This window comes from Triturus cristatus, chromosome 9 (assembly GCF_964204655.1).
Source record: "Triturus cristatus chromosome 9, aTriCri1.1, whole genome shotgun sequence".
Taxonomy (NCBI): domain Eukaryota; kingdom Metazoa; phylum Chordata; class Amphibia; order Caudata; family Salamandridae; genus Triturus; species Triturus cristatus.
Genome location: NC_140592.1, coordinates 1,214,950,236 through 1,214,965,837, shown reverse-complemented (window position 1 = coordinate 1,214,965,837; position 15,602 = coordinate 1,214,950,236). Strand labels below are relative to the sequence as shown.

The 15,602-nt window shown below is 46.0% G+C and overlaps 1 protein-coding gene across 1 annotated transcript in view; it reads right to left on the bottom strand.

Annotated features, from left to right (window-relative positions):
- The window catches only part of ZFYVE1 (zinc finger FYVE-type containing 1), a 189,298-nt gene that overhangs the window by 28,142 nt on the left and 145,554 nt on the right, over window positions 1-15,602 (bottom strand). Inside the window, exon 10 of the mRNA XM_085627252.1 lies at window positions 13,220-13,400. Coding sequence (XP_085483378.1) covers window positions 13,220-13,400 — 181 coding nt within the window. The remainder of the gene's footprint in view (window positions 1-13,219; window positions 13,401-15,602) is intronic.

Genomic DNA, 15,602 nt, shown 5'->3' with positions numbered 1-15,602 from the left:
CTGTTCGAGCAGTAGAGGCACCCCCCCCCCTCCCCCCCCTAGCGCCTTGAGACCCTCCGGGTGAGTAGTGCGCTTTATAAATGGCTTGATTGATCCAGTGGTTGTATGTCATTGTTAGCGCAGTAAATGGCAAATCGTTTCCATTTCGCAGCATAGCATGCCCTAGTAGTAGGTCTCCTGGCTTCTTTAATGATATTCATACAGTCTGGAGGAAGGTTGAGGTACCCGAACTCTAAGACTTCAGGAGCCAGATTGCCAAGTTCAGTGTTTGCGGATCTGGGTGTCTGATTTCTCCATGGTTCTGGGTTAAGAGATCCGGGCAGAGATGCAGTTTTTGATGTGGAACTAGCGATAGTTCCAAAAGTGTGGTGAACCAGGGTTGACGTGCCCAAGTGGGAGCCACTAAGATGAGTGTCAGCAACTGTTGTTTCAGTTTGCGTACCACAAATGGAATGAGAGGGAGAGGCGGAAAAGCGTACGCAAATCTGCCTGACCAGTTCATCCATATTGCATTGCCCTGTGACCGTGGGTGTGGGAACCTGGCGGCGAAGGTTGGGCATTTTGCGTTTTCTTGTGTGGCGAACAGGTCTATGTCTGGTTGTCCCCACTTTTGGAAGAATGGGAGTAAGACTTTGGGGTGGAGTTCCCATTCGTGTATCTGCTGTGTGTGGCGACTTAAGAGGTCGGCCACCTGGTTCTGAACCCCTGGGAGGTGTTCCGCTAGCAGGTAGATGTTTTGGGGAATTGCCCATCTCCAGATTTGTTGTGCAAGTTGGGACAGTTGTAGAGAATGTGTCCCCCCCCTGCTTCTGTATGTAATACATTGTGGTCATGTTGTCCGTGCGGATGAGGACAGTTCTGTTTTGTAGATGCACTTGGAAGGATTTCAGTGCTAGGAACACCGCTAGAAGTTCCAGGTGATTGATGTGGAACTGTCTTTGTTGAGTGGTCCACCGTCCCTGAGTGGTGTGTTGAAGGAGGTGGGCTCCCCACCCCGTGAGAGATGCGTCGGTTGTCAGCACAACTTGTGGAAGGGGCTCTAAGAACGGCCGCCCTTTGGACAGGTTGATGGTGTTCCACCATTTTAGTGAGCGAAGTGAGCGGCTGCCCACCAACACCAGATCGGTAAGTTGTCCGTGGGCCTGATTCCACTGTTGTGCTAGACATTCCTGTAAGGGACGCATTTGAAGGCGTGCATAGGGTACTATGGAGATGCACGACGCCATCATGCCTAAGAGTTGCATGAACACTCTTGCGGGGAGAGAGTGTTGTGTTTGAAATGTTTTGATCAGAGTTTGTATGTTGGCTATCCTGGCTATGCTGGGATAAGTTACAGCTTTGGCTGTATCTATGGTGGCTCCCAGGTATTGTTGTACTTGGGAGGGTTGTAGTCGAGATTTGGGATAGTTGATGGTAAATCCCAAGTTTTGTAGGGTTTGAATAGTGCGGTGAGTGTGGTGAACACATTTGTCTAGAGTATTGGCTTTTATGAGCCAATCGTCCAGATAGGGGAAGACATGGATTTCTTGTCTCCTGAGATATGCTGCCACAACTGCCAAGCATTTTGTGAACACCCTGGGTGCAGTTGTTACTCCGAATGGGAGAACTGTAAACTGATAGTGCTGACCGTCTACCACGAATCGTAGATACTTCCTGTGAGCGGGATGCATAGGTATGTGAAAATATGCGTCCTTGAAGTCTAATGTGGCAAGGAAGTCTCCTTGTTGAAGTAATGGAAGGACCTGTTGGAGAGTGATCATGTGGAAATGATCCGATTGTATGTACTGGTTTAGTAGTCCAGTATGGGTCTTAAGGTTTTGTCCTTTTTGTTAATGAGGAAGTATAGGGAATATATTCCTGTGCCCTGATGTTGGAGTGGAACAGGTTCTACTGCGTTTTTCTGAAGCAAAGACTGTATTTCTTGTTTGAGGAGCGTGAGGTGGTGAGACGTCATGGGACGGTGCCTGGGTGGTATGTTTGGGGGTGGGTTTATAAGTTCGAGGCAATAGCCAGATTGGATAATTTGTCTTACCCACTTGTCTGTAGTGATGGTATTCCAGACAGGTAGGAACTGTTGAAGTCTGCCCCCGACCGGTGTGGAATGGTCTGGGGGGAGTGGTGGCAAGTCACTGTTTGGTGGATGTAGAGGTGCGGGTGGTGTTGTTGTTGCCCCGTCCTCGGCCTTTATTATTGTTTCCCCGATAACCTCCTCTAAAATATCCTCTGTTAGGGGATGTTTGACCTGATGCTTTGAAGGTGGAAGAGTTGTCTGTACCCACATTTTTGGATGCTCCTCTATAAAAGGAGCGACGAAAGGAGCCTCTGGATTGAGTAGACTGCAATGCTCCCATATATTTGGCAGTCTCATTATCTTTTTTCATTTTTTCTAGGGCAGTGTCTACTGCAGGGCCGAATAGTTGTTCCTGATTAAAGGGTTGAGCAAGAATGGAGGTTTGTACCTCCGGCTTGAAGCCGGAAATGCGCAGCCATGCGTGGCGTCGAAGCAATACGCTTGTATTGACTGCCCTAGAGGCGGTGTCCGCTGCGTCTAATGCACATTTAATGGAGGCATTGGATATTAGTTTGCCCTCTTGGATGAGGTCAGTGGCTTGTGTTTTGAAAGGTTCAGGCAGGTGTTGCAGGAGATCCTCTAGTTGGTCGTAATGGGCTCTATCATAACGAGCCAGTAGGGCTTGTGTATTTGCGATACGCCAGTGGTTAGCCGCTTGAGCGGCGACCCTTTTGCCGGAAGCCTCCAGGAGTTTAGACTCTTTGTCTGGGGGCGGCGTGTCTCCGGTTGTTTGGGAGTTGGCTCTTTTTCTGGCATTTGAGACGACTAGTGAGTCTAGGGGGAGTTGCGCCTTGATGTACGCAGGATCTTGTGGCGCCGGTCTGTATTTTTTTTCTATTCTGGGGTTGAGAACCCTGGCCCTGACAGGGTCTTTAAAAACCTCAGTGGCATGCTTTATTACTCCCTTAATCATGGGCAGAATGTGGACTGTTTTTTGGGACTGCTCAAAAGTAGAAAATCCTCCTCAGGAGTGTCGGTGTGCATGGTGACACCATGAAACGATGCTGCTCTGTTAATAAGCTGACCGAACCCTAAATGGTCATCAGGAGGGGAGGGTTTAGAGGGGTATGGAGCGGGGTCAGGCACATCAGGTATAGGATAAGTCCAGTCATCTACTGGTGCTGTGTCCGGGAGTGTAAAGGGATCAGTAGGATCATTGGGATAAGTAAAGAAATCTGGGTCTCCCCCTCCCCCAAAATCATCATCATCCTGTGGAGGTGGTGTATAAGAAGGAGATGGTAGAGGTGAAGGTGGTGGGGGTTGGGGGGATGGAATAGGAGGTGATGTAGGAGAGGAAGGATGTATGGGTGAAGTGGCACAGTCCTTCTTCTTTAGAGGTGCTGGAGGAGGTGGTGAGTCCAGCTTCCTTTTCTTGTAGGTCACCGCTGTGACATGTCCAGTTTTCGGATTTATGTAAATCCGTTTTTGGTTAGGATCAGGCCGAAAGAGTTCCTCACTGTCCAAAGGCGGCTTTGGCGCCGACTTTTTTTGGCTCTGTATGGACTTGTTTTGGCACCGAAGATGTTTTGGGTGCCGAAGAACTTTTCGGTTCCGGTTGTTTTTTCGGTGCCGACAAGCCTTTCGGTGCCGACGAGCCTTGTGGTGTTGGTGGAGACCTCGGCGCCGAAGAACGTTTCGGTGCCGGTGGAGATTTCGGTGCCGAGTGACGTTTCGGGGCCGATGGAGATTTCAGTCTTGAAGCCTGCTTTGGTGCCAAAGGTATTATAGGCACAATAACATGAGGTTTGCTCGAGCCCGAGCCACCTGCAGGCTTACTTTTCTTCGGAGCCGAACCCGAGGGCGGGGCTTCGGAAGATGTTTTTGGATCGCGACTGGGCCCAGCTGGCAGAGTCTTGACCAATGTCTTTTTGGGTGGTGTTGGGATAGGGGGGCTGGTACTCACAGACTGCCCCGGATCTGAATCGTCGGCCTCGGACACGATCTGGAGATCTTCGGAGTCATCGTCAGGGACATCCTGCGCAAAGATGTCTTCAGGTTCCGGAACCGGCTTGGCCATGATATGGCGCGAGCTCTTCGGTCCCGGATGGTTTTCTTCGAACGGAATGCGGCGCAGGCTGGACAGCTGGATTCGTTGTGGTCTGGTGAAAGGCACAGATTACAGACCTCGTGGTGATCGCTATGAGGGAATTTTGCTCCACATTGGGGGCATTTTTTAAAAGGTGTCCTATCCATCAGCCGCGTCCGGAGTCGGTCCGATATGGGTTTCGACGTCGAGTTTTGAAATTATGAGAGTTGTAGTGATTGCTATAAGTTTTCTGCTGGAGCGGAAAAAAGTTCATCCGTACCCAATGGCGGAAAAAAACAATCTGAGGATGGAGTGGATGCCCATGCGCACTGTTGTCCAGGGGAGGAGTCACCAGTCTCGTGACCAAAGACTTCTTCCGAAGACAACAACAACCTGCAATCATCCGAGCCCAACACCAGATGGCGATCTTATCCTTAGTGTGTGATCTGCAGCTCATATGCCTCGAACAAAATGTTTGCACTCAACACAAATGTTGATGTTAAGAATTTATTCTGCACTTGCTCTGTATAGTCATTGTTTACTATTTCTGAGTACATATGCAAGGGTTCTACAGGTATTGCATATGATTACTCAGTGATCATCCCGGTTTTCAATCTTATTCTTCACAAACAAGTCGAAATTGAAACATCTTCCTGGCCTCCCAAGCAGGATCACATCCCTGCACATGCACAGTAATGCTCTCCAATTACAGAATTGTGGATAAAAATAGCTGAGGAACCTGCAAAAATAGTAGCGACACATGACATCATACTTGGGAAATTTTGGGGCTCTAAGGGCTTATTCTGTGTCAATGGACAGAGGGATCCCGACCAGCCGGCTTACCAGACATTTAAGAATGGGTCTCAACTTTGGCCCATCGATTACATCTATATGCAACTTTGTTCCATTAATTGTATCTATATGCATTACTGGTTCTTTGATCAAATCTGGAGTTTCCAGGTACTGCTAGTAGAGGGCAGTGACCATTATCCCGTAAAACTAGAAATAATTGTAGGATGAAGTAGGTCAAGAGAAACGGTTATACCCCTAAGTATGGACTATCCAAAGTGCCCTACCACTAGAATTTCGCAGGAATGTTTCAGCAGGGCCAAGTGATGACTCATGCCACTGCAAATTGTATAAAGTGGTATGAAAATACAATTAATCAGGTGGTTCCCCACTTGAGGATTAAATGCTAACAGGAAGCCAAGGAATAAGGGCCCGGGCCAACGCTAGGAAAGCTAATGATTGGTATGATGGGGATTGTAGAAAGTTAAAGACCTGGATCAGGAAAGCGGTAAAAAGCCACCAGGTGAAGTTTGATTATGAGATATTTGGCAGCCTTCAGAACACCAAGAACATATATAAAAAAAATGATCAAACATTGGATAAGAGTATATAAGAAGAGCTGTTGGAAAAACCTGTTAGAAGCAATAGAAACAAAAACGTAAAAAAGATTTGGAAGCTCGTGCAGCAGATGAGAAGAGGCATGGGTTGAATATTTAAAAGAAATCTATGGAGAAAGGTCAAAGCCCAAGAGTAATTCAATGGAAGAAAGTGGATGAGGATATCAGAACCCAGTTCACATTGGCCAATATTAAAAACACCATATCAGTACTGGTATTAACTAGAGTGGCAGGTCCCGATAACCTCTGGGCTGTCATAATTAAGACCAGGTTAGACATTTCAAGGAATTTTAGCCAAAGGCCAGTTCCCAGACAACTGGAAAGGGACTATCATTAGACTAATCCATAAGTGTGGGGACACAAAGGCTCCAAAGAATTACAGGTTGATTAATCTGCTAGATGTGGGTGAAAAAGTGTTTGCAAAAACAATCTTAGGTATTCTTAAGGAATGGACTGAATAAGTTTGTTTTTTAGGAAGGCCACTACATGATCGACTACTCTTTCGGTCAATGGTTCCTTGCAAGGAAGTCTGTGGAGCAAAGGGGTAGTTTATTCTGCTGCTTCGTAGACTTCTGTGCTGTGTTCGATCTAGTGGCCTGGAATTATCTATGGGAAACACTGGTGAAACAAGATATCCCCAAGAGTCTTCTATTTCTAATACAGGAGCTGCACTCACTCAATTGGGCACAGGTAATTACGAATATTGAGGGGACACTAACCCAGAAAGTCCCATTTAAAACTGGGCTGAGACAGGGATTTGTCTGGCCCCCGTATTCTTCTGTTTATAGCTGACTTGCCGTCAGCTTTAGCAGCGGCAAAAGGTGTTAGCCCCAAAATGAAAGGGAAACCTATAGCATGTCTCCTGTATGCGGGCTGTAGGAAGCTAGCTCTTTATATGATATGTCAAAATGAGATAGATAGTACAAAGTCTAGGGGTTCCCTTATGATTGGACAGGGGCTTCTTCTAGCAAGCCCAAGGTGCTCTTCTAGGGTGTAGTGCGGTCGAGCAGTCTTAGGCTTATCCGAGGAGTGTAAGACATCTGCATATACACACAATAGTCATTAAATGATGCACATGACTCAATAAGGAGATCCACACCAATTTATGAAAATAGCACATATCTTTATATATATATTTAGGCACCAGAATCAATACGATCAGGTAAGTACGTTTTTTAAGAGAAATACTTTTTGCGTTGAAAAAGTTGTAATTTTTAGAAGCTGTAATGGTATCCTAGGGGAGGAAAAACAGGTACGGCATTCAGGTACAAGACCAACCTCCAGGACTTAAGGTGAGTGGAGGGCAAGGTCCAAGACAGCACCAGCAAGACACCACCAGCGGCACTGAGGTGGCCGGGTGCAGGGGTGCAAAACAGCATCAGGAGCCCAATGGATGTCAATGGGGATTGGTCTTCGGAAAAAGAGGCCAGTCAAACTGAACAAACAGGGAGGCTCAAACCTCACAATGCGCAGGGACATGGGGACGCTTTGGTCCTCTTCTCCATGGGCCAGGGGCGACAGGTACAGAGGTGTCCCTAGGCATTTGGTTTTTGTCATGAACAGAGGCTGCAGGTTTTGTCGGGTAGTCCACAGTGTGGAAGCCCAAGATAGGCTACGAGTCTGGAGGGTCGGGGGACCACATTGGCACAGTTGGCCTACTTCAGCTTTGGCTAGGCGGCACAGGTGCAATGGTGCTTTCCAACTGTCAAAGGCAGCAGGCAGGCCTGCATGGTTGGCACCAAGTTAGTTGCTGGATCTTCTGTTCTTGCTCTTTGCAACTTTTCACTTTTATCTTCTTCTTTCAGGTCAGCAGGATCTTATTTTTTTGAGCCAGGGGCTCCCCTAAATACTGCACTCAGGGTACTATAGGGTAGTAGCCAATGGGCTACCTAACCTTGGGGCCCCTATGCCCCCTATATGACAACTTCATGCGGGAAGTGGGCATAACAATGTCCCAAAATTCTTAAGTTTGTCATCATCAAGATGGCCAACTCTGAAAAGTCTTGTCCACTTCAGGTAGCCAACCTAGTACAAGCCTGGGAGCCTCACTGAAGAGTTAATGTTCCTGCCTGTCCAGGTGCCAAAGGGCTCTGGACAAAGGGGGTCAGCTTCCTCTCCTGTGAGGGAAGCCAGACTCTAATATCAAAGGCCGTGGCTTCTTTGAAGCTCCTCTGTCTTGAAATGCTAATCAGCAGGTCATGATATGTGGGGAGAGTGGGAGGGGGGCGGGGAGAAGGGAGGTGAACTCCCTGGTAGGAAGCTGGCTCTCTATATACTATACCAAAATGAGGTATAGTGTGTAGAGAGTCAAGTGTATCCTGAGATGTTTTGCAGAGGTTAATGTAGATAATACTAATGCTCTCTTTTATGGCAGTGTGGGCAAGCAGTTTGGCTTATAAGAAGGAAGTGTTAAGCATTTGTTGTAAACACAGTGGCAATAAATGAGACACACACACTATGAATAAATCTGAGACCAATTTATAAAAATAGTACTTGCTTATATTTATTTAGCAGAACCACAGACCTTCGTCATGGGTAAATACATTTTTAAATAGAAAGACAGTTAGTGAAATTTTCAGACTTTGGAATGTTAACATATGGTTGGAAGAAAACATTCAGCATACATAGGCATAACATCGACTTACAAGACCAGTCTTTGGAAGTTAAGGTCAGTATTGGGCAAGGATCAGTTCAGCATCAACAGTGCACCACCAGCGGCACAGGGGCAGTCGGGTGCAAATTCGAGGTCAGGCCACAATACAAATCAATGGGGACTTGGGGCAATCGGTCAGAGGCAGCTTACTGGTAAGCAGCAACGGGTTGGGGGGACACAATCTCCGGGGGTTAAGGCAAGCACTGAATGGGGTTCAAAGCAGCACCAACACTACACCACCAGCTGCACAGGGGCGGCCGGGCGAGGGTGCCAACACAGCATCAGGGGCCCAATGCAAAGCAATGGAGAAAGCCAAATTCGGAAATAGGCTGCAGGCTCAGGCCAGGAGGCTGGTCGAAGAAAGCCTACATCTGCTGAGGTAAGTTGTGATGCTCGGGGACATAGGGACACCTTTTGTCCTCTTCATCAAGACCCAGGACGGATGGGTTCAGGGATGCCTTTTGGTGTCGGACACGACTTACTGGAGCTGGTCGCGGTGGGGGGGGGGGGGGGGTGGGGGGGGGGGCTCTGTGCAGAGGCTGCAGGTGACGCCTAGGAGTCCAGGAGAGATCAGCTCACAGTGGACTCGGGCCCCCCGGAATGCTGGGGAACCTCGCTTGGGCTGGCGTGCAACTTGGACTCGGGCCAAAGGCGTTGGGTGGAGAGGTGGAACCGGGGCAGGCTTCGCGGTTCTTCGGGTCACAGAGTCCTTACTTTAAAGATGGTTGCTTGGTGAACAGGTCCGCTGTTCTCAGGAGTCTTCATCTTTATTGAAGGCAGTCAGTCCACCCACAGTTTTGAAAGTCGCTGGGCTGCAGGACGAGTCGTCTTTTGGTGCAGGATCAAAGAGGGCTGCAGACAAGTTGGTAGGGCTGGGGCCAAGTCAGTTGGTCTCTGCAGTCTTCTCTGCTGGTGCGGCTCTGTAGTGTCCGGCTCTTCTTAGGTCATCTGGAACTGAAGTTCAGGGCTCAATGGGGCCATCTAAATACTACATTTATGGGTGTTTAAAGGGAGAGCCAGGTAGTAGCCAATGGGCTACTTACTTTAAGGGTGACTACACCCTCTTAATGCTCATCCCACCTGGGGGGTGGGCATATTCCTGATCCTGATTGTAGGAGTCCCACCATCTTCAAGAGGGTGGGCATTGAAAAGTGTGCTTCATCTCGCCTCCAGCACCTGAGGTGTGGAGTTGGCAGTGGGGGGCACACCTCCTATTCTTTTTATGTTTTCCCGCCTGAACTCCTGCCAAAATGGGGGCGAGGACAGGAAGGGGGCCTTCTCCCTCTAACAGAAGAGGCTGGGGTTGCATTTCAAAGGCGGCAAGGCTCTTTGCTCTTTGAAGCTCCCTGCCATGGATGGCTCTTCCTGACCGGGGGGTGAGGGGGATGTTAACACCTCCACCCAGGAAAGGCATTGTTCTCAGCTTCAGAGTGCACAGGCACTCTCCCCATTAGGTTAGAACACTGTCTGGTGGTAGCAGATTGCCTCAGGCCAGTTGGTGACCACACTAAGGACTGGTAGGTTTCAGGGGACAGGTATGGGAAAATAGAGAGAGACCCCTTGTAAAACTCAAGGGAATAGGGTACTCTTTCAAGTATCTACTAGCAGTCCCTTGAATACATGTACAGAAATACAGTCTTCAGTAACTCAATGTTATAATATTCACACATTCAAGTTTAAAAAGCAATTGACATTTATTATGTATGAAACATGTTATATATCATAATTAAAAAACACATTCTATTCTGATCCCTACTTTGCACTAATCTACACAATGAATTTTGTCAAAGAAAACATTATCTAATTGGAAGTATACAGAAAGAACCATAGGATAAGATTTCATTCCATACACAGTCAAGAAACGGTCATAAAATAAAATAAAATAAAACAGCCCCGTTATGAACCCGCATAACAGAGAAAACACCATAAAAAAGACACTACACTCTGTCATATGTTACACATCCAAAAACACTACTGGAATTTAACCACTTATGAGATATTTGAGCTCTTAATCTCTACAGGTAGCAGATTGCCTCAGGCCAGTTGGTGACCACACTAAGGACTGGTAGGTTTCAGGGGACTCCATTAAGTGCACGTTTTAATAAATCTGACACATGAATCAGTGCAGGTTTATTATGCTGCGGTGATTGGTACCAAGCAGCCCATATTTCAGTGAAGCCATCATGGAGCTGGGGAACTTGTAATAACGAGTGTCCAGCCCATGTACTTACTATGGTTTCCCTGGTCACTTACAATATCCAGGAATCGATAAGGATATTGCAGGAACATTTCTGCTCAGGCAGATATGCCCTCACAGCAGATATTGTGCACCTTGCCTTAGGGCTAAAGCCTGCTAGAGGGGTGTCTTTCCTAAATCTCATGCAGTGTCTATGGGCAAGGCACACAGGGATGTATGCCATGTCGACTCTTCAGTTTTGTCTGCGCCAAGACACGCAGGCTGCAGTGGCACTGTGCATGTGCTTGGGAAGGAGTCCCTTAGCGTGGCACAATTTGTGCTGCAGCCCTTAGAGACCCTCTGTAACCACAAGGCCCTTGGTACCAGCGGTACCTTTTACAAAAGACTTATATGTGAGCTAAAGGGGTGCCAATTGTGGAAACAAAAGGTACAGTTTAGGGATGTAGATCTGGCACAGGGGGACCTGGTTGGCAGGGACCCTGTGCACTTCCAGTCGAAACTACATCATTTTCTAGGCAAAAAGCTAGCCATGTCAAAAGAGGCACTTTCCTTCAACCTTTTACCCAAGCAAGTTTTGTTCCTGACCACCTGAGAGTGGAGGCCCTCACTCTTGGGCATCAAAACGTGTCTTTGGTGCCAGGCTGGCATAAACCAGTCAGTCAGTACACCAATGGCTGGTAGGTTTTCAAGGGGCACCTCTGAGGTGCCCTCTGTGTGCATGCTTTAATAAATCCAACCTTGGCTTCAGGGTGGGTTCATTAATACAAGATGTTTGATACCAAACATCCCTGTATTCAGTAAAGTCCTCATGTAACTGGATAACTCGTTTTCAACAGTGTCCAGCACATACTCAAAATGGCTTCGCTGTTCATGTGTACTGACAGCAATAGGGCTGGCCAGGTAAGGAGTATATCTGCTCATGTAGTTATGCCCTCACATCTAATATAGTACACCCTGCTCTAGGGCTGTAAGGCCTGCAGTAGGGTGACTTTCCTATACTCCATGCAGTGTCTGTGGACACGGCAGACAGGGACGTGTGCCATGTTGTGTTTTCACTTTTGTCTGCACCAAGACACACAATCTAGCGCGGCAGTCTGTATGTGTTTGGTGAGGGGTCCTTTAGGGAGGCACAGTCTTTGGCCTCCTTGCCCAAGGTACCAGGGGCACTATTGAGTAGGAGCTACAGGGAGTGCTAAAGATATTGCCAATTGGGGTACAATTGCACAGTTTTGGGGAAAGAGATCTGGTACTGGGGACCCTGTTAGCAGGAACCCAGTGCATTTCCAGTCATAATCTCATCAAATACCAGGTAAAAGTGGGGGTGACCATGTCAAAAAGGGACACTTTCCAATACGGATGATCTTATGATTATGGATCTAATAGAGATAGGCTTGCAAAGGACGATGGATGTGCTCATGGAATACTGTAACTGCAAAATGCTAGTGGTAAACATGAAGAAGGCTAAGGTTTTGGGCTTTGGCAAAAAATCTGTAAAGTTTGGGTGGTATTTAGGTTCCACCAAATTGGAGTCTGTTAATAAATACAAGTACTTAGGAGCATGGTTTGAGAAGAATTTAAAGTGGAGTGTTCATACTGAATCACTCAAAGTAAGAGCCCTTGCCTCGGTAAGTGGCATGAAAAAGTTGAACTGAGATTATGGGGAGATGTCCCACAGACCAGTTTTAAAAGCATATGCTGCCATGATCCACCCCCATTTTCAGTGCGAAGCCGTGCTGTTAAGTCTAAGCTGCAAAAGTTGTTGGGAACCTAAGGAGGGGAAAGGTCAGAAAAGTTTACTATCTCTGCCAAGGTCCGCAATGATCCAGGCAGTAAGAATGGAAACTGGTATGACGTCATGGAACGATCTGTCAGGGGTGGCAGCAGTTACATTTAAATGGGCTAAGGGCATCAGGAAAAACCTTGGTCATATGTAGGGAAATGAGTGTTCGGATGTGTACCCAGAATCTGCACACAGAAAACTCGAGGAGCGAACCACGAACCCTAACTAAGGAAATTTCCAGGGAACACTATAGGCAGTATTTAAAGGGAAGCCTTCAGCCCAGTTTAAGCTCAACTCTTGGCATAACGCTGTTATGAACTGTTAAGGTTGAGAATCAGCATAAAACTATGTTATAGTAGTGTCCAGATAAAAATGGCGATGATAGATGTAGCAGGTAAATGTACATGTAGGTGAGTGTAAAATGGGACAATTAGCACAACCACATAGATTGTCTAAAAGTCCTGCTCCTTCGGAAAACCATTTTAAGACCGCTTTTTAAAAAATATGGCACCAGTAACCGCATGCAAGCAGTGGAACTCTTAATGGACATGCGTTACTTGGATGCTGCTTGTGCCATTGGGAGATTTATGAGCACTGTAAAAACTGGATTGTGAGACGATTTTCCAGATTTAAGTTGTTTTTAACTGTTTTTAGGAAATGCCAGTGTTTGCTCCATAAGTCTAAGATATGATCCTATTACGTGTATGTTTTATGATGTTTAAGTTTTTATGAATTTCATGATTGCTTTTTATTGTTTATAAACATGTATGATACTTTCTGAATGTATATATTTTATGATGATTAATGTTTGTGTGTTTTATGCCATTTAAAGACTAATGGTCTAAATAAACATTCTTTTGATTGACTGACTGAAATTCCTGAAGCTCTTTTTGCATCATTCAACTCAAAATTTTAAATCCACCATTCACCGTCGACCAGAAAAAGAATATTTCTACACTACAGGAATGACGCAGCTCATGAGTATGTAAATTATTTATCCCATATATCACTGTAATAGTTACACATAAAATCGAAAATTGTCAAAAAAACTCCCAAGGAAACCCAGAAAATACAAATATGCATTACCTATTTGAGCCCCTCTCTGTTCATAGCAGCTGTCACACACTCGAACAGGAGCCAGGCCCCAACCTCGTTCTGGAACAGGTCGCGTCTTTTCTGAGCAGATATCGCAGAAGCCCTCGCCACAGGCACGGCAATGATGCTTTGTGTCATTGTCTTTGAAGAGGCTACCACATTTATGACATTTCTGTGCAACACAAAGAATACACTGTTTACTATAAACTAAACAAAAATAATTGGCTAAAATAAGAAGAGACTCAATCATGTCTGATGGCTTACGACCAAAGTAACTCAGGACCGAGAACAGATGGGTATTGCAACACAGTTTAGGTGGAAGTCGTCAATTGTAATGGACCAGAAGACACATGATCATTTATGATTAGGCAAAGTTCAGAGTGAACTATACCCACAGCTAGGATAGAGACACATTTAATCCTTCCAGCTCTAACTGAGTTGTGAAGGGCAGTGTTCTCCAATCAGATGCTAGTCGTGCCCTTCCTTACACTTGCAGGGTATCGTCCACCGGAGACCTTTGACTGGCTTGACCATGGCTCTGCTCCTTTGGGGGTCTTTGTGAGCCTGCGAAGGACCCAAGCATGAGCCCAGGTGTGAAAATTGTCTTTCACTGGCAATTGAAAATGGACAAAATCTTAACTTTGAAATAAATAAATACGAACATTCTAACAGCATTACTGTAGCAACTGGTTGTCTGCTCTGTACTGACTTAAATCTACCAAGGTCTAAAATCCCTCCGGCTAGGTCTGCACCGCATAATATGCCTGTAATACATAATAATTTTTTGAAGTGCTTATTCCAACATCTAGCCACTAATGGAACCCCTTGTTTTGGCTAGAGTACAGGATCCTTTTCCTTTAGCACTGGTCGTGTCCTGTGCAACAATCTTTGTTGGTGCCCCCCTAGTGACCTCATTCTCCATGTATTCCCTCACTACGAACCTACAAAGGTGCCCCTTATCTCTCATAGCCTTCTCTCACGTCTTTAATTTCTTTTATAGCGCTACTTATATCAAATGAGTGCGTCAGAACACCTATCACACACACCCATTATAGAAAGACAATTAATCACATGTGTGTAAATCAATCTATAGGTAATGTTACATAAAACAATGCGGACAACAAGATGTTGGAGTCACGTGTCGTCCATATCAGTAGGTACTATATTTTAAGAATGCTTTAACTGGAGAAGCACAAACTCAGGTTTAAAACATTAACACAGAGTCTGGGATTTACTTTACTAATAAGAATTTATTTCCACCCAAACAAACCCTTTTTAGCAACAAAAACTGGGGAAATTCAGTTTGCATGCAGCTTTTTAATGATAGGTCATAGCGCACTATGCTACATTAGAAGGATTGTAACTAATACATTTTAAGCAGAAAAAAGGTTCTCAGGACAAAAGCAGTAACCCACTGACCTAGCTGCATAAAATACAATTCTGTGATCTGCATTTTGCACATGCTCTCCAGTAGGCACATTAATCCTCTGTGCTACTTTATGAAGAGTCAAAACTTCCACTAGACAAGACTCTGACCTCTCCAGCAGGTACATTTATCATCAGAGTTATCTTAACATTTTTATTACTGCATGAACATTGATAGGCACACATGGAACTCTCCAGCAAGTGCTTTTAATCCTGCAAGAAATTTCGAAAAGCAGTGCCCCTCGAGCTCTGCGCCTGGTGTGGTGGCACCGGTCACATTGACCTAAGGTCTGCCCTGGTCCTTATACAGAGCAAAAGACACACAAATGATCGACGGAATGCAGAGCAAATCACACATTTCCCCCCAGTCCAGAGATTTGGGTTAAATCCATTGTTCTTTTGCTCCCCATGCCACCCCAGTTTAGACCCAGCCATATGCAAATCAGTCTTGACCCTGTTCCTCATGGGAACAGTCCAGCCTGAACTGCCAAGCCATGTCCTTTTACCGAGGGACTAGGAGAAATAGATACAAAGTTAGGTCTTTCGGCTGGGTTCCAGACTCCGCTCAAGAGAAATATTCTCCTACCTGAACCTGCGTTTTAGTGCCCAACAGCTGTTTCCTTTACAGTGGCAAGCTTTGAATTCAAACTAATTCATTAATATCATTCTTCTAACTCAGACACTAGAGTCATAATATGCATGAATCTGTAGCGTGATGAAAGATATGGTATTGTCAACAACTACATAGACGGAACGCGTTATCTCCTTCCTAGCCAGGGTGTTTCTGCAACCCAGTCCCAATGTTTACACAGACTATGCTAACATGGCTGGACCTCCTCCCTTGACATCAGTACCACGTCACCATGATATGTACACAAACACACACGTAAAAACTGCATATTGGAAACATCCATTTATAATGCAAATATAACAGAAGGGTAGGGAAGAT